Here is a 21,992-nt window from a genome sequence, read left to right as displayed (position 1 = left end):
TGTCTTTGATTTTTTTCCAACTTTTCCCCCCATCATAATTAAAAAAATATCTGCAGTACTGATTCAAGTAAATAAAATTAGATTGAATGAAAAAATAGATTGCCTTTAAATTCTGATTGTTTTTTTTCTTTTATATCTTTTAGAAAAATTCAGACTTTTCCACATGAAACTTACAATTTCTTCTTAATACTTTTTTGTGCAAAACATTTTTTTTTCTTGTAATACTAAAAATGTATTTTCAGAAAAGTATGTACTTTTTCTTGCACAATTGCAAATTTCATTTCCCCCAAATTTTTACTTTTACAATTTTGGAGAATTTACCTTTTATCGATAGAATTGTCTTATTTCTTCTTGGAAAATTGAATTCTCTCACAAACTTGTCAATACAAAATTCAGACTTTTTTTTTCAGTAAATTACAAATTTTCTATATAGAAAATTACTTTTTTTTTTGCAAAGCCTCAACTTTCTTGTCGTAAACTGTGTGTGTGTGTGTGTGTGTGTGTGTGTGTGTGTTTTAAATAATTTAGACTACTGGTAGTTAGTTTAGTCCTTAGTATAGCAAAATTTTAATTTTTGACTAATATTGAATATTTTTTTTCTTCGAAATATTCAGACTTTTTTTCTCTCACAAATTAGGACCTTTTATTCGCATTGCAAATCATTTTTTTCTTGGTAAATTTCTTTTTCATTCTATTCAATGTACTTTTTAATACAATTTTTCTTCTTGTTAAATGATGACCATCACCATCACCATCAGACACTCGGTAACGTCCACAAGATGGTGCTGAGTGTCATTCCAAACAAAGAGTTGCAGCTGCATAAAGTGAGAAGAATGGTTTGAGGTTCAGTCAAGGGTGTGTGCGTGCGCGTCAAGTCACACTTCTCTCCCTACTCACTTCCCGTCTAGATGAAATGTAACAGCGAGCAGACTAGAAGCCAACATATTCCTGTGGTGAGAAATGTGTTAAGCACGGTCTGATGTGGACAATCCCGCCCAGTCTCGCTACAAAAAATTATATATATATATATATATATATATATATATATATATATATATATATATATATATATATATATATATATATATATATATATATATATATATATATATAATTATATATATATATATATATAATTATATATATATATATATATAATTATATATATATATATATATAATTATATAATTATATATATATATATATAATTATATATATATATATATATAATTATATATATATATATATATATATATATATATATATATATATATATATATATCATCAGGTTTTGATTTTTTGGGAATAATGGCAGATATTGTCTTCGCATCTTTAAACTAAACTGATATTAAAAGCAAGTGTTACACTTCCAACTGAAATACGAAAAGGTCGAAGAAAGAAAATAATGGAGGACAATGATGGGGGGGGGAATCATGTAAAAACCGTGAAAAATCCAAAATACGAAAAATATTGGAAAAAAAATGTAAATATGCAGGGGTGCAGTTTTTAAGTTGTAATATCTCCAATCACCACCAGATGGCAGACATGTCTTGTTGTTGTGTCGTGTTGTTGTTGTACTTACACTGGGTCTAATACTGCCCCATACTACAACATGAGTAGGGCTAATAATTTTTGGGGGGGCGGCTTTGGAATCATATACAATAATATTAAAATTCTGAGCGAGTTGATTTTTGTGAAAAAAAAATAATAAAAAAATACAATGCTATTGCAGTGGATTCGCCCTATTCGCAAGCAATAGCAAAAATTGCATAGCCCGCCCCCCCGCCAAATAACTTCCTAATAATTTTTATAAAAATATTTGTACACATGTACATACAAGCTAGCAGTGCCGCATGCCAGACTCGTTATGAACAGCTGTCACAATCGTGTATTGCGCGCTTACGTTGAGCGCGGCGACGAGCGCCCCCTGCAGCAGCCCCACCAGCACGTCACTCCAGTGGTGCTTGTAATCGGAGACGCGCGTGTAGCCCACGTAGACGGCGAAGGCCACCAGGAAGAACTGCACGGTGGGCCGCAGGAGTCGAGCCCACTTGGCCACCAGCCGGGCCTGCACGTACAGCTGCGGGCGGCCACGGAAAGCAAGCGAGAGTTAGTCGGTCGACCGCTATCAGCCGGGAGGCCAGTAGAGAAAAATAAAAAATAAAAAAAAAAATCAACGTGTTGCTTTTCGGTCTTCTAAAGTCATATGTTGCCTCTGTGGGCCAACGCGTCGACTGGCAGTCACAGTGGGGGGGGGGGGGAAGCGATTCACAGCCGTGCAGGTGCTGCACATTTACAATGATGTCGACCAATATACATTACGGCATAGTAACACCCCAAAAAAAAAAAAAAAAAAAAAGATGTGAATACAAATATAATAGTCGGAATAGGGCTAATCATCATGGCAACACCTTATATGGATTGAATAATTTTGAATTGTAGTTTAACCTAATTTATTTGCATTTCAAATCAACAATTTTAGTTTGCAATTTTTTTTAACCGTATTTATTTCTGCTTTGATTCAGCATATCGTCGCTGTCATGTGAAAAACACTTATCTCCATTTTTTTTCTCCGCTTTCTTATTTTTACCTGAATCATGTTTCTGCGTTGCAGAAATTGCATTAAAGTGAACATTTAAAACGTTTCCAAAATTGGGGATAAGTGTTTTTCACAGGACAGCGACGATATGTATTTAATCTTATTAATCAAACTAATTCTTACAATTATTTATTTGGCATTTTAATGAATTCATCATGTATGCTCAATTCTTATTCATAACTATATTTTCATGAATGTATTTATATTTTAGATTTTAATGATGTTTTGAGAACCATTCTAAACCTTATATATTTGTATTTTAATTAATAATGTATATTTTATATTTGAATTCATTGGTTTACCAAGTGCACAATTCATTTCAAGCGTATTGGTATTTAAATGCATTTGATATTTTCAATGTATTTATCCTTCATATCATTTCTTTCAAACTGATTTGTGTTCTTTGTAATTTAATTTGCTTGTATTTTATATTTTGATCAATTATAATGGATGTACAAGTATGTACTCCTTATGTGGATTTGAATATATTCATTTGAATTTGAAATAGTGTACTAAATCATGCAGATTGTTTTCATTTTTAATACTTTTTTTTTTTTAAATAATCAATTTAGACCTCATTTGTAATTGACTTCATTTCAATCATGCATCTCGGCTAACCTGCTGTATTTGTGTCGATTATTGAATGAACAGTAAATAGGACTACACGACCCGGAGCTTGTAAACAAGTCGACTTTAACATTTTAAATAAATAAGAGAGTGATAATTGTGTCCAGGCCATGACTTTAAAAAAAAAATGTTTTCCCCAGAATCTGAAGCTAGCAACTGCCCAGACTGAAAGTGGCCGCTGGTGAAGATGCAAAACTCTTACGTTGCCATGCAAAAAGTCCAGACTCACTATTGACAAAGAACACTGGCCACTGCTATTAGTGTGGCTAATCAAGTGGAACACATCACGTCTCTGCCGGGAAGGAAGCAGGCAGGTCATTGCTGACAACTTGCACATTTTTTTCCACTCAACTTATCGCCATGTTGGAGGAGGAAAAAAAAAAAAAAAAAAAAACATATCACGCTTTGAGGCGAAGGTCTGCTGCATGCGCCATCCGGGGACTATTAGGTGTAATCTTTTAAAACATGTCACATCACGTGGAGATTGCCGTCAATTAAACGAGCGGGCTCGGCAATCATCCTACGTTTGTCGGGGGTCATCTAAGATGGAACTTTAAACGTTTCCAACATCTTACAGTGGGTGGTTAACCACAAATTGTACAGTTGTAGCTTGACTTGTGAGTTGAATTCGTTAACCATTCGCTCTTGAAATGACAATTATCAATACCCACCACGCCCGCCCTTATTAAAAGTTGTAAGCACTTTTACATGAGAATATTCAAGCATGTGATCAATTTTGCTTACCGCGAGGAAGAGCATGCAGTACATGCCGAAAGACGAGTGGCCCGAGTAGAAGGACAACCTGGAAACAGAAGAAAGAATCATGGGAATCTTTTTTTTTATTTATTTATTTATTTTTTTTTTTAAATTGTATTATTTATTTATTTTTAAATCAATCATCTTCATACTTCCAACCAACAACAATCGACCCTCGTACCCCAACGAGTCATTTTGGGCAACTTTTCATTTAAAAAAAATAGTTTAACACGAAACCAATAACTCCACAAGGTCAGTGCTCGATCAATCGTCTCGATTGTGTGCGCTGTGCAGCTGTTGCATATATACCGTACATTGCCCTCCCTCACAATGGTGGACCAATGAATCTCTCCAGTGTTACTTTAAAGTATTTCTCAAAACTTGGCTTGGCAATATTTCCAGTCCATCAAAACGGCCAAAATGGCCGATTTGAGCCAAAATGGCAGACTTCCTGTGTCTTGTTGAGGATGGGACGTTGACACTTTTTTTTGTGGGGCTACTCTTGATAAACATGCCTACCAACATTCATGCCGTTAAATGAAATTTGAATTTTTAAAATCTCTTGAAGGTGTCCAAAATGAGCCTAAAATTGCAGACTTTCAATGTCTTTCCAGGCATGGCTTCTTGAGACTTTTTGGTGGGTCTACTCATGATAGCCATGCCTACCGAATTTCATGTTAATAAATAAAACTGGTTTTGGCGGCCTCATCCCCGCCCCATTATTATTATTATTAGGGGTGTAACGATTAATCGAAAATCGATTAAAAATCGATTTCGAACATCTCAGCACTCACAAGCCCTATACAGCAACACCTAACAAAAGACAACATACCTTAGGTCATTAGAATATACAAATTTAGAGTTCTAAAAAAATATTTCTTTACATTTTTTTCCATTCCAGATGCATAGCACATTTTGAATGCGTCGATCAAATCATGCGCTTGCGCCGAACATCATTTCCGTTTTGCATTTGTGGATGGCTGCAGAACCACACTAGCGCACAGAGACAACCACGGGAGTGATTTCTAAAAAAAAAAAAATCGACTCAAAAATCGAGAACTGAAAATCGAAAATCAAATCGTGGCATCGGTGAATCGTTACATCCCTAATTATTATGATGACTAATTTATGTATTTTTAGGAATAATGCCATCTACCTACTGGCGGTCGTCCTACCTGGACTCTGTGACGTCCTGAGGCCTGCCCGTGCAATTGATTATCTGCATGTAGCCCGTGCACACTTTGGGCGCACAAACGGCCATAAAGTTGGGCCTGGGCCGGCCGATGGTGAACTTGGCCAGGTCAGTTAGCGACTGGCTGACCGCGGCTCCGAACAGGAAGGTGCCCACCACCTTGTAGAGGGCGGCCACATACTGGTTGAAGTCGGAATTGGAGTAAATCCTTTTGCTGTACACCAGATACGCTTCTCCCGATGAGATCTGAGTCAAAGAAGGAAGTTAGTTTGTGGGGCGAGTGAGTTTTGCCAAAGCATCCGTAGCTCAAAACGTACAATGACCACCGTGCAGGAGATGGTGACGGCGGCCAGCATGCTGTGGCTGATTGTGTCCGCTTTGAGCGGGTACTTGATGCTTTCGTCGTCGCAGTACACGCCCCTCTGGTAAGGTTTGAAGACGATGGTCATGATGATGAAGGGCAGTGCCGCTGTGGTCACAAAAAAAAAAAACGAAAAAAAAAAAAAAAACAACTGTTAGAGTCAAATTTGAGACTTGAGTTTGAACATGACCTCAGAAGACAGATTAGTGAGGAATGAGCCTAGAATTCTTTTTTTTTTTAATAGAAAAAAGTTCAATAGGAGGATTCTTATTATTTTGTGAATGATAATATTCAAAGAATAACATTTATTATGAGAAATAGAAACTAAGGCAATAAAGTTTTTTTTGTTAAGTTGAGATATTACTAAGCTAAAGTCATATTAAAAAGACATAAGCGGTATTTTTAGGGTAAAGTTGTGAGAAAGTTGTAATATTACAAAAATATATTTGCAGTTTAAAAGTAGCGCTTTAAGAAACAAGTTGTATGATTTCAAAAAAGACATTTTTGAGAAATGTTGACGACGAAATCTGTTTTTTTTTTTTTTTTTTTTTTAACTCATTCACTCCCAGACATTTTCAGACCCTCTTTTACTCTTACGTTCGAAAAAAATATAAATAAATTCCTGGTATTGAATGGCTGGACCGTGAAAAGACAAATAAATACGACAATGGCAGTGAATGAGTACAAATAAAATTTGAAAGTGTGAGACGTTTTTAATATATTAATTATTCTCTCAGTACAAAAACATTTAACATTTTTAAATACCCCTCTGACAGCATCCATCAACATTAGCATTCAGAAACGCGCGTAACGGATCCCACCGGAGCAGTACAGGAGTACCTAATAAAGTGTCTAATGGAAGTCTCGGAAGTAGCCAGACAGGATATGGCGTAGAAGAGACACTTTAAACATAAGAAAAACAGCTCAGCACGATCCTCTATAGTATTCGATTTCTCTCTGAAGTGGACCCCTCCCTTTTCCTTCAAGAATTGCTGGGCGGCTGACATGATGAAAGGGGGAACGGCCAGGCAAAATGCCTGATTAGAATGCCACTGAGAGCAAAGAAAAATAAACTATCCAGTCCATGTGGAACTCCACCCTCTCAGCACTAAACAAGGATGAAGACACCATAATAAAAAGCAACTTGAACCATGGAGTGGGCCGCAATTTTTCATAAGAAAAATAAAGTGAAAAAAAAAAATGGTCTGATTTCGACCAGAAATAATAATACAGTGGTACCTCTACTTACGAACGTCTCTTCATACGAAATTTTCAAGTTACGAAACGCCTCAACAGGAAAATATCGCCTCTTGTTACGAAAGACATGTCAAGACACGAAAGGTAAAAATACAGTATGGGCTGCCACTCGCAGCTCCGGAGTTTCTTGAACGCAACATACTCATAGCTGCTCTACCATTGGCTAGCCTAGCATCTTCCTGGCATCCCATTGGCTAAGAGGGACCTCTTCCGTATGTGTCTGTGTGCGGATAGATAGAATATGACAGTCGTCACGTTATTAAATCAGTTGTTTACAAAACGCCAGGCAAAAACAATTTCTGAGAGAGAACATGAACCAAAGAGGGCAAAAAGTGATGAGGACAGCAATTAAAAGGTAAACCGCCATCATTTTTATTCTTTATTCTTTGTTTTTTTTTTTACATTATGCACAACTCTCATTCATTGTGCAATACTCTAATTGTACCATGTATTTGTTACATGTTTTCATGCTTTATGAAAACATTTATGTCTGAATATTGGGGGGCTTGGGACGGATTAGGGCATTTACATGGAAAACGCGTCTCTACTTACAAAATTTTCTCCCTAAGAAATTTCATCCAGAACCAATGAATTTCGTAAGTAGAGGTACCACTGTATAACAACCCAATTTCTTTTATAATATTCAAAATGTATTGCCATAACATTTTTTTTCTTGAAAAATTACCACTTTATTCTTCTGATATTTCTACTTTGCTTTCCTGGCTACGGCATTTTCAAAATATATCATTTCTTTTCAGTGTCCCTGACTATCAAAGTGTTTTGCATGAACAGCCCCACGACCTACTTTCAGCATCAACGCCATGAATGCACTACAGTGTCTGTGTGTTGTCTCGTTCCCAAGGTGATGAGTGCCGCTGACATTTGATTAGGAACACGGCAGCAGCGAGCGGCACGGGCGGCCCTCAGACACTATCAAGACCAAGAGAAGCAAAACACAAGCTTTGTGTGCGCAAAGGGGCGCAAACAAAAAGCCCTTCGTCGGATCATGTCGCTGAGCAACCTTGGAGCGATGCACTTCAGCCCAACAAGGCAGGCGGCACAGAGTTTTTACCTTGAAACATCGCCCTTACTAGACAACGAGTCGGACGTCAAGTCAGCGAAGGGGATTGAAAGGCCGTGATTCCCCCGACAGTGGGCACAAAGTGCTTCAAAGGGCGAAATGTAAAAAGACAAGCTCACATAGATGGTGAAATACATCCCGGTAGTAGCGTGATTCAGACTAGGGCTGCTCGATTATGAAAGTGATGTGGTTCACGATTATTTTGGTAATAATTGAAATCACGATTATTCAAACGATCATTTATTTTTTTTGGTACCAAACAGGACAATGTTGAAATATAAGATGAAAAAGACAATACATTTTTTTGAAACACTATAGTTGTGTAAGTTACTTTGGGACCAAACAAAATTCATAAAATTAGTTTAAAAAAAAAAAAAGTGCAAATGTATAAACTCAAGCATAATTTCCTTTTGGATACAAACAGTGGCTATAAATGCACATTAATAATAGTTTTTTACGATTATGCCAATTTTGTAATCGTGGAGTGTAATAATCGTAATTGAATTTCGATTAATTGCACAGCCCTGATTCAGACTTTGGAAAAAAGTCAACCAAGGCATCACTGTAAAAGTAAATTACTAAGATAAATATAAAATAAATAGTCACATTTTTGACTTATTGAGAACAAAGTTGCATTTTGATTTGAGTCAATATTACCAGAGTACATACATTTTGAATAAACGTTTTCAGCCTGAAGATTTTTTTTCTTCCCCTGAACGACAGAAATAGAAAGGCGGTCATTTAACAATATCATTATTATCAAGAATCTCTATAAAGCTTTAATATGTTTGGATTTAGAATGATTTTGTTCCTATAGTAGACAATGTTTACACATTTTACCCTCTTAAAAGGTCATGCAGCGCTTTGATGGTGCACTCATTAGGAAGTGGGAAAGGCAACATTACTGCTTGGAAAATGAGTCACTTTGCTAATAGGGACTAAAGAGTAAAAAGCCAACGCAGTGACGAACGTGGAACGAGACTTTCCGCCTCTCATAGCATTCTGTTCTTCCAACGTTGTTGACATGAATATCTCATGGTCTGTCCACTGACAGGACAGTTATGTTGCTACACTGTGTTCAAATAACCGTTTCTTAAACGCCACAACCATCGATGCTATTCGCTACCCTATGTCGGTTTGCATTGCGTGTAAGCATTAAAGTGGGGAAATCAACCCAAACATATTTTCTCAAGAATAGGCCCACTTGTTTGTGGAATATGAGTTAAGCACCAAAATCCACCCCTTTTTAGCCATCTCAGGGGGCGGCCATTTTGTTATTTGTGTCGACTTAGCATGACATCACAACTACTCAAGGCTCAGGTAACGACCAATCGCGGCTCAGCTTCAGAAAAGAGGTCAGCCGTGATTGGTCGTTACCTGAGCCCTGAGTAGTTGTGATGTCATTTTCAGTCGACAGAAGTGACAAAATGGCCGCCCCCTGAGCTAGCTAAAAACAGGTGGATTAACTCTGACTCCGCAAACGTAGTATTTATCAGAATGCCTTGTTTCAACTAGTAGGCTCGCATAGAACACATTCTTGAAAAAAAATCTGTTTGGGTTGAAGAGCAGATATTAAAAAAACAAAGTGGTGCAGTTTGTACTAATGATTAGTAATAATAATAATGATTGCAATAAACGACGGCTCGATCGAAAAACCAAGTCTGTCTTGTCAAACCTCAAGGCACCACTGTGTTGGTCACCTTCCCAATTGTGACATTTCTTTTGCTGCCTTTGGATGATTAACGTCTGCTCTTCGCAAACCTTTTACCATCCGCAGCCACTCGATTATTATGGATGGCCAGCACACATCCCCTACACCCATCGGTCGTCTCGTTTCCCGTAACTGTTTGCTTTAGCGCCGCCAGCTTCCTGTTTGTGGCACAATATACAGTAGACAGCTGGCAAGCGGCAGGGACTTAACGCTGTAGCTTTTGGATGGTACACCCCCTCTGCTCCCTCCGCATCTTCTGTCTCCAGCTGGCTTAGTGAGAAGCCAGAGTTGGGAGGGAAAGGGGAGGCGTGTGCGGTGGGGGGGGGGGGGGGGGTATCATAAAATGATACCAGAGCAGCATGCTTTCGCTTCCAACTATATTTCATGTGCACCTACTTCCAAATATGACTTCAGATATTTCCAGAGTGCTGACTCCGGGACTGTCTGTGTCAAAACATGACATCAGCCAACACTAATGTGGAGTGTTTGCCTGTTTTAGCACATCATTCATTAAAAGGTACGTACGAGAGAGTTGGCAAAGCATGTTTAGTTGCTTTTTTTTTTTTTTTTTTTTAAAAGCATTGTAAATGTCACTTTAATTCCATGCATGAGTTATGACGACGCCTAAAATTACTTGGTGTTGAATGTTTTTTCTGTTACGTGCATTGCAAAAATGATGAACTTCATTCATGACAGAGTGCGCAGATATTCAAAAGGTACTTTCTTCGGCATGCGTTCATGAAAGTTGCACATCAGTCACTCCAGCGGACACGTTATTTAAATCGGAATACCGCGCTCATGAGTGAACGCATAGAAGCCGGGTGCAGAGCGAGTAAGAGTTGATCGGGTTGCCAAGCAACGCACTTAAATTCGGTACAAACAAATGATTAAAAATCTATGACTCACGGCACTATTATTACAATGACTGTAGTTGTTTCTAATCTGCGCTTCAAAGCTCCATGCCCCCATCAGAATGTGGAAATGCGCCTCACAGATTAAAAAAAAAAAAACAACAACCTGTAATTGGTTGGGAACACCCCTGCTCTCCGCGTACTTCAACATGAATCAAATCTCCCGCCGTCAGCGGCTGTGACTCAAAACCAGAAGAGAAAAGATGCTCAACTCATTCACTGCCATCGACGTATTTATTAGTCTTTTCACAATCCAGCCATTCAATCCCTGCAGCATATTTCTATTTTTTTTTTCAAATGTTAGGGTAAAAGAGGGTCGGAAAATCTCTGGCAGTGAAAGAGTTAAGGGTGCGTATATTTCATGAAGGTGCGTAAGTGACATGCTTAAGTCGATGGGAGGATCTGCGCAACACAAAAAGATCTGCGCAACACAAAAAGTGACTAATACACATGGGAGAATATGCCCCTGTATAAAAAAATAAAAATAAAATGTATATTAAAAAAAAATAAAGCCTACCAACCAACCAAAACAAAGCCATTTTTTTTTTACCCCCAAATTACAGCCTTTGCGATTTTAAAATTGCAATTTACGACACTGCGGTCTTGATTTGAGTTCCTTCAATTCTTCAGCGCTAGTCGCTAAAGTTGACAGCTATCCAAAACGTTCCCTTCATAATCCTAAAATCAACGAAAATGTGTGCATCTGTCACCTCAGTAAACAACTACTCAACTCAAAAACCGTTTTCCTATACACGCGTGAGCGTTGACGTCAACGTTGCACGTCAGTCACCGCAGCGGACGTGCGTGCGCTTCAATGTTTATTACAGCGATTTCGAACACAGCGTCACCACACACGCACGGCTGCTGTAGTAAACGCAGCGCTAACAATAAAGACTCCGACGCCTATGGAATGCTTTTGTTGGCATGCGGGGCAAAATAGTACAACGTGCCATCTCGAGTGCGTACTCAGACGAACTGCTGAAAAGCACGCACAGACACCGAGCGAGCGGCAAAAATAGACACGTCTGTAGACAAACTGGGCCTGAGAGAGACCACGAGACAAGGCCGCAAAACGGAGCGACACCACTTAAAGAGCGAGCCCTTGGTCTCACCGGAGCTCAACGCAGACATCTTGCTGACAGCGCGGGTTGACTTTATTTCGGATGGATAAGGGAGAACCGTCTCTCAGGACGGGACAGCTGGATTTTTAAGGGCTGGCCGTCTGGAATGCGGCCGGGGCTAATCTCCTGCCAAACGGGAGGTCTGTTAGAAGGAACCGGATGTTGGGATAAGGCTTTACTTCCTGGTTAAAGGCAGACTTTTAGTGCATGTGGTGTTTAAAAAAAAAAAAAAATTGAAAAAAAAAAAAAGCATAATTATATGAACGAAGTCAGAATATTGCACAAGTAGTAATCAAGTAGTTCAGAAATAAGTCGTACACTACACGAATAAAGTCCATTTAATAGAAAAATGCTCTTACTAGAATAAAATTGCAAAATTAAAATTGTAATAAGACTAGGATAAAATTGTAATACAACAAGGAAAATGTCTATTTCTTAATTTTTAGAAAAGGCTGGATTGCTTGACTCGAGGTTGCAAAAATAAGGAAAAAAGTATTTTGGGCGGGAAAAGTAGTGAATAAAGTTTTTTGGTTTGTTATTTAACACAAAGTTGGAATATCACTACAACAAGAAAGTCATTAGCAAATAGTTTTGTTTATAATAAAAGTCCTATTACATAATGTAAACCGTCAAATAAGATGGAAGTAATATTACAAGAATTAAGTTTTTAATTAAAAACACCATTTCAAAACGTTTACTTTGAGGAAACCAGTCATGAATAGAATAAAGTTGGAATATTACAAGAAATACAAGTTATTTTATTGCTGAGGAAAAGTCACGTTAAAAACATTGAGGAAGTCATTCCTAGATTAAAGTTGGAATATTACAAGAAATAAAGTAATTAGTAAGAAAGTTAATGATTAAAATTATAATTCACAAGAATAACAATGTTACAAAACTTAATTACTTTTTTATATATATTTTTTTCTCCAAGAATATAATTTTAATATCACAAGAATTAAATTAAAGTGTTCCGAGAATAAAGATGTAATTATTCGGGAGGGGCGGGCATTTTTTCTTACAAGAATAAAGTCACTTTTTAAAAAAGTTTTTTAAAAAAAATCATGTGAGTTAAGTTGGATTTTGGAGGTTTGAATAAGACTTTATACTACGAGCCTAAAGTCACTTTTTAATTTAGATTTTCTTTTTTTATGTAATTTTTTTTTTTTTTACTTGAACAAAGTTGCATTTTCAGTACTATAAATACACAAGCATCCAAACGTAATGCAACCTCTGGCGGCTGTGACAAGTCAGTTCGGAAAGAAAATGACTCGTCCCTCTCATTGCCATCCTCCACTCTGTTTTTATCCCGGTCATTCTTGACCGGCCGGCCATCCGCCTGCCTGTTATTGTCTTGGCTGCAGCATCCTCCCACACACTTCTCGCTCTCATGTAAATATAGATGCAGCTCCATTTAGAATGCACATGTGCAATTACACCGGACCTCGGGGACCGCGGTGGCACGTCGCAGCCTGGGTTGTTGATTCCCGTCTCCATCTGGACGGCCCGTCAAAGCGCCTCGCACCTACTCGCCCGACCTGCTGCACCTGCGCGAGCGCAGCGAGGACGTCCGTCCTCCTCCTGTTTTCACACATGCAGCTCTTGTTTTGATTGGGTCCATTCTTATGCATATTTTCAAGGCGCGTCGAGAGAGAGGTGTTACTTCAAGGTCACGTGTGTGAGAACGCTCTCTGCGCCAACTCTCATATTCCCGAAAGCTGACTCTCGGCAGTGAGAAGGTCCTATGCGGGGATTTGCCAGGACCATAACAAAGTTCTGGTTGGTGGCTTGGCAAAGCCTTGCTGACGTTGTCAAAAAGACTCACGCAGGCACGAAAAAAAAGCGCACGTCCCTCCAATCACTTTTTCAAAATAACAAAACTCACGTGTGCAGAGTAATGTGTCAAACATCCTCCAATGGCTTTTCTGCGACTTTAATTTATGACTTGGATTAAATCAGCCAGGAGTGGCTTTGCGCACACGCCATTCATTCGCACACTATGACCAGAAAACATTGCTAGATTTGTTGCTCATCATATTTGTTTAAATACAGCACTCAACTAATTTGAAAAAATAAATAAATAAAAGACCTGGGTATTTTTTATGCTCTTTCTGGAACGCCTGAAGATGCTGCCCAAAAGTCAAACTTCAAAGGTGCCATGGTAATGGCAAAAAAATAAATAAATAAATAAACGTCAAGAAAAGCCTACTAGAATATCTGAACTTTATTTGGGGCTAAGCAGAGAGACTTTAAATGGTGGCAGGTGTCAACATGAATTTGAATTAGCCACTTCTGAACACAGCCACGTGACCATTCATGTATTGACAACCACATTACTTCAGTTATTTTAACTACCCCTTTCAAAATGTTTTTTTTTAATCCCCCCAAATTGAGTTGTACGGGTCAAAGTTCACACGAAGGCTAGAAAACCTTTTGAAAGGATTGTGAATGACACTGGAGAAAGAAGAGTGATAAACGTGACGATGCGAGGAAAGGTCCAGATTGGTATTAGCGGCGGCTAAAGTTAACTGCTGATCAAATGCTAACAGCTAGCGACTCAGCGCGAGCTACAGTAAGTGTCCGACTAAAGACAGAAAATCATTTACTTTGAAGGGTAAATTGTAAAATGAGGTGGAAATTATATTTACTGTAAGTGTTTTGTGATCATAGTATCCTGCCTAGCATGACCTAGCTTATAGCTAGATTGTACATAGGCTAACAAGTGCACATGAAGTGTGCCTTAATATTTTTATCCTCTGTGTATTGTGACCGAAGAATGTTAGAGAACTTTTATCAAAGACATCTGGAAACTGTTTTGAATTGTGTGTGTGTGTGTGTGTGTTGCTTTCACACCTGTAGTTGCCTTTCTGTGGTCAGAATCAGTTCGAACCAATGTTCGTGCTTGGTAAACATTCCAGGCATACCATAAAGCGACACAACGGACAACGAGACGTCTATTCAACGAGGAGGTTGCGACTGATAAGCAAATAAAGCGGCACAACCGTGTTGATAACTTTGCGGGCGCTAGCTGCTAACACGCTAAACCGAATATGTGTCTGTAAAATGATCTGTTGTGGTTTCAGACCACATGCAGTTACGTCACCGGAAGGCTTTTTGAGGGTACATCAATATTACTTCTGTACACAAATATTTGGGTCTCAAGCGCCTGCCCACACATCAAAGTGCGGAATCAAACACGTTAACTCTTTAGGCATCTGCTTATTTCTGAAAATGTGGAGTGAATTTCCAACCCACTGATAAAACAATAGCGGGGCTAATTTACATAAGAACCGCTCCAACACTGAGTTTCTCCACCTATGACTGGAAGATACGCTGGGCAAACATCCAGAGTTACTTTTGAGATTTGCTGACTGCAGATGAATAAATTAAGTGCTGTTTATATAGCACTTCTCATATAGAGTGCTCACAAAGTGCTTTATATGCTTCATATAAGGAGAGAGAAAAAAAAAAAAAAGCAATCAAGTCCTACTGGAATACCTGCCTAAACAAGTATTTTGTTAATTGCTTTTTACAGAAGAGGAATTAGGAGAATCAGTTGATCGTTCTGAGAATTGGCACAGATTGATTGGCGAAGTTGTCTACGCAATGGTGGAGCATTTGCATTTGCTGACTTGCATGACTTGAAATAAGCATTGCGTTGTTTAGTATAGTACAAAATGCAGTTTTGCTGATCAGCAAAATAGAGGGATCATTTGAGGGAGAAATTGTTTTTCATCCAAAAGGCTTCTCACATTGTGCTGTAATTCTTGATGTTTGGTGTATTTTGACAAAAGCATATCACAGCATATTACTGCCTACGGCCGATCGTTAATATAATAATAATAATCAAATTGCGATCCACCCCCGCCCCTCAATATTGCGATTGCTGTTTAAAAAGCAAACAAGCAATAACTTAATCTGTATTCCAACAAACAATATCACATTTATTACACATAAATGTATAGTAGGTAGCCGACGTACCAAGCCTCACCCTTAATTTAAAAGGCAAATGAACCACAAATAAATATGAAAGACAGTTTATCTATTTCCATTTGAGTTATTAACTTGTTAAAGCACTTTCAATTGCCGTCTTTAGCATTCATTACAACACCTTCACAAAATTCTAGTGTGGTATAAACATGAATCGCTAAAGTCAGAAAAGATTCCAACAACAAATATACATACATTAAAAAAAAAAAAAAAAAGCCTACTGCCCGACAGAAATGAGGCAGAGGTTGTTGTTCTTTTCCTCCAAATTGCAGCTTTGCGATTTGAAAATTGCATTCCGCTAGATTGCAAATTCTGAAAAAAAGAAAAAAAGAAAAAAATACATTACCAAATTTAAGTCACAAAAGGGTATCGTTTGACGTCTGTTACTCAACCCTCACACCCGTCCACAATTTGGCCTTCTTTCAGTTTGCCGATTCCAGCGTGCATGCATGCATGCACGCAAGCAAAGCATGAGCAAACATTTTCAAGGCGACAACAAAACAACTCTGCGCCCCCTCTTCCCTGACAGTCTCAGGCCCAGTCGTCTTGACTCAGGGGGAAAGTATGTGCTGGGCCTTAACTGCTGGCCTCTGGAATTCCAATTCAGTGGAGGAACGCCCAACTTCTACAGTCACACCAAATCCTGCTGCTGCCCATTCTTTTATTTTTAATCCCAGCTGCTTCGCCTGGGCCATCATTCACGCATGCTTAGCTGCGGGCGGAGGCGGCGGGTGGCGGAGAGGTCGTCCGACGGCTGCCAGTCAATGAGCCGTCTGGGTTTGCTTGTAAAAACCTTCCGGGGGTGGAAGGATGGAATGAAAGAAGCGGGCCACACAGGTTTAAAACCAAAACCATCAAAGTCCACAGAGGGAGTTCAAGTCAGCCGGAATGAATGTGACTTCAAAGGTCGGCAATATAGCCGCACTGTGTGGCCTCGCTCGTGGAGCTGGGAGCATGCGACGAGTGCGCGGTTGTCGGGAACTCTCAACGCTGTCATAATCAGAGTCTTATTATTCCTCAGCGGTGATCAAAAGCAAATAAAAAGGTGCCAGGCTGTCACGTTTCACAATTTTGCATCATAGAACTTTCTACAAATTAATGGAACCTCCGTAACACACAATAAACGCGATGAGACCAAGTGCAAATATGTGGCACATCAAAGTCTCACATGCCTTTATTAATTGTTGAAATTGTAAATATAGCACATACTAGGGATGTAAAGATGAATCGAAAGTGGATTACGATTAATCGATTAATCGATTTGACTATTCGATTAATCATCACCAAACATCATTGCATATTGCATTTGTGGTTGGCTGCAGCACCACACTAGCGCACAGAGACGAGCAAAAAAAAAAAAAAAAAAAATCGAATCGAAAATCAGTAACCGAAAATTGAAAATCGAATCGGGGCTTGAGTGAATCGTTACATCCCTACCACGTACAGACATGCAAACGGGTGAATTTGTGAACCACCGATAAGACAGCATTGCTGCTTGAATGTGGCTGTGGATCTTCGCCCAGCCATGCTCGTCATGTCACGGGCACAATATGAATATCGGCTTCAAATATCGGTTGTCGGCCTCCTCGACTACTACAGTCGTCATCGGTATTGGCCTTGAGAAAAACAACATCAGTCCATCTCTGCTTATGACTCACGGTATCATGCTGGTATCAAACCGACGCCGTGTTAAAACCACAACAAAAAAACACTCCAGAGTCAACAGCTGCCTTTCCTCGGCGTGATTATGCAATCGCTACGACGACATAACTACGTCACTTAATCAAACCTTTGCTTGTCTTTTCATCAGGGCTGAAAATTTGCTCAAGCTTTCCTGCTTCATTTCCTGACTTTTAAGGTGGACGCCAGCAACTTGCCCTAGCCTAGCTTGTCCTCCACGACATAATCTCTGCGTGCAAGATTATCGCGCGCCAAACCCATTCAAAGCTTTCAATACTTCCTACCGGAACGCGAGTGCGCATTTTGGAAGCGTAAAAAGGCCGACCTTGGGGCCCCATAGGAACAAACACGTGTCCGGTTTCCATGACGCTGCTCTCCTGAGGAAAAAAAAAAAAAAAAAAAAAAACTGTTCCCACCAAGACGACTCCCTGAGAACGCTGGAAAAGCTATCTTCCCGACAGGCCGGCCTCTCGGGAAAACTCAGCATCAATCGAATGCAACTAATACGAGGCATTTCATTGACGAGCGGCTTTGGGGAGAAAAAACAAACAATAGAGAAAAATAGACAATCCGTAAAAGTAATTATAACACCGGCAGTGCTTGTAGACGATACATTATGTACTGTATAGTGATTGTATTTCAGCGCTCACAACAAAAGATGTGCGAGAGCATGTGTAATCATTTGGAATGTGGGTGTGTACACAATGTGCCTCCTTGGTGAACAAAGATACACCTACTACTGTGCCTACTAAGTGGCAACCATGCCCTGGGAGAGGAAAACTTTTTGCAACTAACACCCACTCACTCACTCACTCGATCCGTGTACACTTTACAGCAGGGGTGCCCGCAGTTTATCTATCCTGAAAAAGAAATGGCTTAAGGATTGTTTGCGCTAAAAAAACTCTCCGTAACTTCCAACAACCCAGGTTTTTTTTTTTAAATGACTAAATTGGACATACGTGTTGTACTATTTCCCTGCTGAAAGCGGAAATCAACCCAAACATATTTTTTTCAAGTATATGTTCCCAGCAGGCCCACTGGTTGAAACACGGCATTCTGATTAGTATTGCGTTTGAGGAATGTGAGTTAAGCAGCAAAATCCACCCCTTTTTAGCCATCTCAGGGGGCGGCCATTTTGTCACTTCTGTCAACTGAAAATGACATCACAACTGCTCGGCGACCAATCACGGCTCAGCTTCAGAAAACAGGTCAGCCGTGATTGGTCGCTACCTGAGCCTTAAGTAGTTGTGATTTTCAGTCGACAGAAGTGACAAAATGGCCGCCCCCAGAGATGGCTAAAAACGAGTGGATTTACTCTTATTCCACAAACGCGATATTTATCAGAATGCCTTGTTTCAACTAGTGAGCTTGCATAGAACATATTCTTGGAAAAAAAATACGCTTGGGTTGATTCCCTTTTCAATCCTGGCTTTTAGGGTGTTTCCAAATGAGAGAAAAAAAATGCAAATGGAGATAGCTACAATACAAAAAAAAAAAATAGGCGACTTCATAAATCCTGAATTGCAAATATACAGGGGATTATTGGATAAATGGCAAGAGGAAAATAATAAACAGGTGGCAACAATGTATTCAGAAAAGAAAAAGCTACATATGACACTGAATTCATATCCATTCAGTGGCGAGGCTGTTTGACAAGGGCAGGTCCTGCGATGAATGACACAAAGGAATCACTCCCCGATTGGAAGTGCGGCTTTTTCCCCCACTCTATAATTCCCTTCATAAAGCAAAATGCAGCAAAACGGAACTTTTACAGCTCCAAAAAATACATTGCAAGAGAATGACTAACAAAGTACAACGGGAATATGTTAGAGTGAAAGAACACATGCAAACAAAACTACTAACCAAACCGGAAAAGTATTTTGTGCCCATAAGAGCCGACGGTCAGTATAATTATACGCTCCGTCAAGCCATTATTGCGCGGCCTCGTCAACTTCACTTAAGATTATATGGCGGGGGACGGGCGGTGGTGGGTGTCATGCGTGGTGGGATGCAGCTGAGACCTAGATGACCGGATGCAGCAACAGACCAGCCGAGCGTCAGATGCCGGATATTTATGTGACACACAGCCATCGTGAGAGCCAAACTAAAACCACTACATTCTTTTACCAACCGTCCGTCTTTCAAAGCGCTTGTCCACAATCGGGTGGCGCGTCTGCTGGAGGTGGTGTACGTACACCCTTGGACTGATCACCAGTCAATCAATTTTCAGACTGGTCAATTTGTAAGAAAATAAAAATAAATAAATAACAGACCCACGTGCAAACTGGCCAATTGTATCGGTTGGTGGAAAAAATTGGAGATAAACGTTTTTCGCTCGACAGTGACGGTATGTATTTATAGCGTTCCAGCTAGTTTACAAAAGCACACGTGTTGACGACTTAGCAAAAAAAAAGCAGGTTAAATTAATAAACAGACAACAAAACAGTGTTTTGGCAAGAACCTGATGGAAGACAATCACAGTCAAACGTACTGAACATTGGCAAAGATATGGCGCCCGTATATGTTGCAAACTGATTTCGCCAACTTTTGACCTGAGGTATGTGCTTCCCAGCAACAAATATTTTGCAGTTTGCATTGCCTCAGCTGTGCAACTGAGAAAAGAGTGCGAGAGAGCAAGAAGGGCTGCATTACGGTAGGTACGTTAAAATCACATTTTGCATCACAATCATATCAGAGCGTTTAATTTGCCCAAAGTGAGGTAGGAGTAATCTGTCTAGAATGTGTTACGCATTTTTATTACAAATTATTTAGTGGACCCACAAAACATGTCTCACGGATGCCCAGGGATTTGTTAGGAAGCAGAAACGTGTCAGTTGCATACCTAATTATACACACAATACAAAAATGGATATTTTGGGAGAGTCGTGCAGTGCTTATGCTGGAAGTGGAACATTCCTGGTTGGATTCTTGGCAAAGAAAAATGGAATATCACATTTCCATAAACAAACATTCCAACTTCCTCCTCTGTCCACTCCACTGAGGAGAATAGGGAATCGTTCGGGAAAAGTGGGTCACATACAGAAGAATGGCCAAGCAGCAGAGTCAAATCCAGACCACCGCGTGTCGTGTGTGCGCGCGCGTGAGAATTAAACACATTTCACAGTAGCCTAACTGTCACAACAAAACCTCGTCCTAAATGTCAAAAGAGTTTGAGGCAGACTCACCGACAAGCACGCACAGTACGTCCATGAGCACGTACAGCTTCTTCTTCACACCCTTCATGTTGCTTCGCCGTCGCTTCAACTTCACTTTTGGCGCATTGAGATTTAGAAACAAGCTCAAAAGGGACCCGTGAACACCTCCATTATGCTCGGCTTTGCTACATAACAACAAAAAACGCAACCTGCACTACGGGTTCTTCCGGGGTAGTCTCGCGTTTACCTGTGCGCGTGCACGCACGTACACAAACACTACCGCGTGTTTGTGTCAAAAAGTCGTACAAATATGAAGTGGAAAGCATAGAAAGGAGTCCTATTTGCGTTCTGGAATATTTTGAGAGAGTTCACACGGAGCATCCAAACGTCTTTCGAGTCCACGCCGCTGTGGGACGGCACCGCACAACACCGAAGAAGCACACGGCGACACTGGGCGCCTCCTCCTTTACTCCCCCATTATTAATTCTCCCTTTTCCCTCCCATTTTCATTTCCTGTTTTCCTTGGGGAGGACGAGACTGAAGGAGAAGGCTGCTAATATTTATGTAAAAAATATATAACTAATTACAAATAAGAAAGGGATAGTCACAAAACGGGACATGCGGATATATATATATATATATATATATATATTTTTTTTTTAAATTGTGATTTTAAAAATAAATTTGACACGAAAAAAAAACATTAGGTGACGTCAGTATATACGTCACCGCAGCAAAAGGGAGACGTGCCCGATTCAAGTGAGGAATTAATTGAATTCAATTTTTCATTGTACTCAACTCACACTTTGGTGTGTATTTATTGTTTATTAGTTTATTTAAGGCAAAAAAAAGGCAGAGGTGGAGAGTATAGCAAATTACATCAATGATTATATTGGGCAAGCAAAACATAACATTCAGTCGTGTCAGGTTGAAGGAATTTCAGTGGCGGAAGCCTTTCAAATGTATTTCTCTGCCCCCTTCTGGGATTTCGCAGTACAACAAGCTCCACAAAGAGGAGACGGATTCATTTTGAGATAACTATGTTGAAACCAATTAGGCTCATAGAAGCTCCGAGCAATTATTTGCGACCCATCTCCCTCACCGCTTGCCTGACTCACACGCACACCGCCTTGCTCCACTCTCAAAGTTCCTCTGAATAAACCATTTGATTGACACATTGAGCTGCTAATGCTTAACTGTCTTCTGCGCCGCTTGCCCAAACACGTGGAGTTGCTCTTGGCAAAAATTTGCAATAAAACAGATGATATTCCACAATTGTGTAATTCAACCATTTATTATTATTGTTATTTTTTTTTAACAAAATATAATAATTATTAACAAACGTCCCGAGCCGTACAATACATACATTGCAAAAGAACAGGTGAAAGTAAAAGAAATAGTCCTGCTCACATCAGGCCTTGTCTGTCACCTCCATTGTGTAAACACAAATATCCACCTGGCTCGCTTCGCTGCTGTCACAGAAAGAGCTCAAATATGCACACTTGGCAAAGAAAAACAAATAAATAGAAGAAGAAATAGGCGATGACAGCT

The 21,992-nt window shown here is 39.6% G+C and overlaps 1 protein-coding gene across 3 annotated transcripts in view; it reads right to left on the bottom strand.

Annotated features, from left to right (window-relative positions):
- The window catches only part of plpp2b (phospholipid phosphatase 2b), a 23,877-nt gene extending 2,920 nt beyond the window's left edge, over positions 1-20,957 (bottom strand). For 2 of the 3 annotated variants that reach the window (XM_086047932.1, XM_086047933.1), the window contains exons 1-5: positions 20,472-20,957; positions 5,492-5,643; positions 5,158-5,420; positions 3,971-4,028; positions 1,904-2,080 (exon numbers count right to left, since the gene is read on the bottom strand). In XM_086047932.1, the coding sequence (XP_085904058.1) occupies positions 1,904-2,080; positions 3,971-4,028; positions 5,158-5,420; positions 5,492-5,643; positions 20,472-20,529 (708 nt within the window). In that variant the 5' untranslated portion in view covers positions 20,530-20,957. Of the gene's footprint in view, positions 816-1,903; positions 2,081-3,970; positions 4,029-5,157; positions 5,421-5,491; positions 5,644-20,471 lie in introns of all 3 variants that reach the window. The other variant, XM_086047934.1, reaches the window with a different exon arrangement.
- Between the last annotated feature and the right edge of the window lie 1,035 nt (positions 20,958-21,992).

This window comes from Filicampus tigris, chromosome 12 (genome assembly GCF_054856515.1).
Source record: "Filicampus tigris isolate MCC_2025a chromosome 12, RoL_Ftig_1.0, whole genome shotgun sequence".
NCBI lineage: Eukaryota > Metazoa > Chordata > Actinopteri > Syngnathiformes > Syngnathidae > Filicampus > Filicampus tigris.
This window is presented reverse-complemented; position numbering and strand designations above follow the sequence as displayed.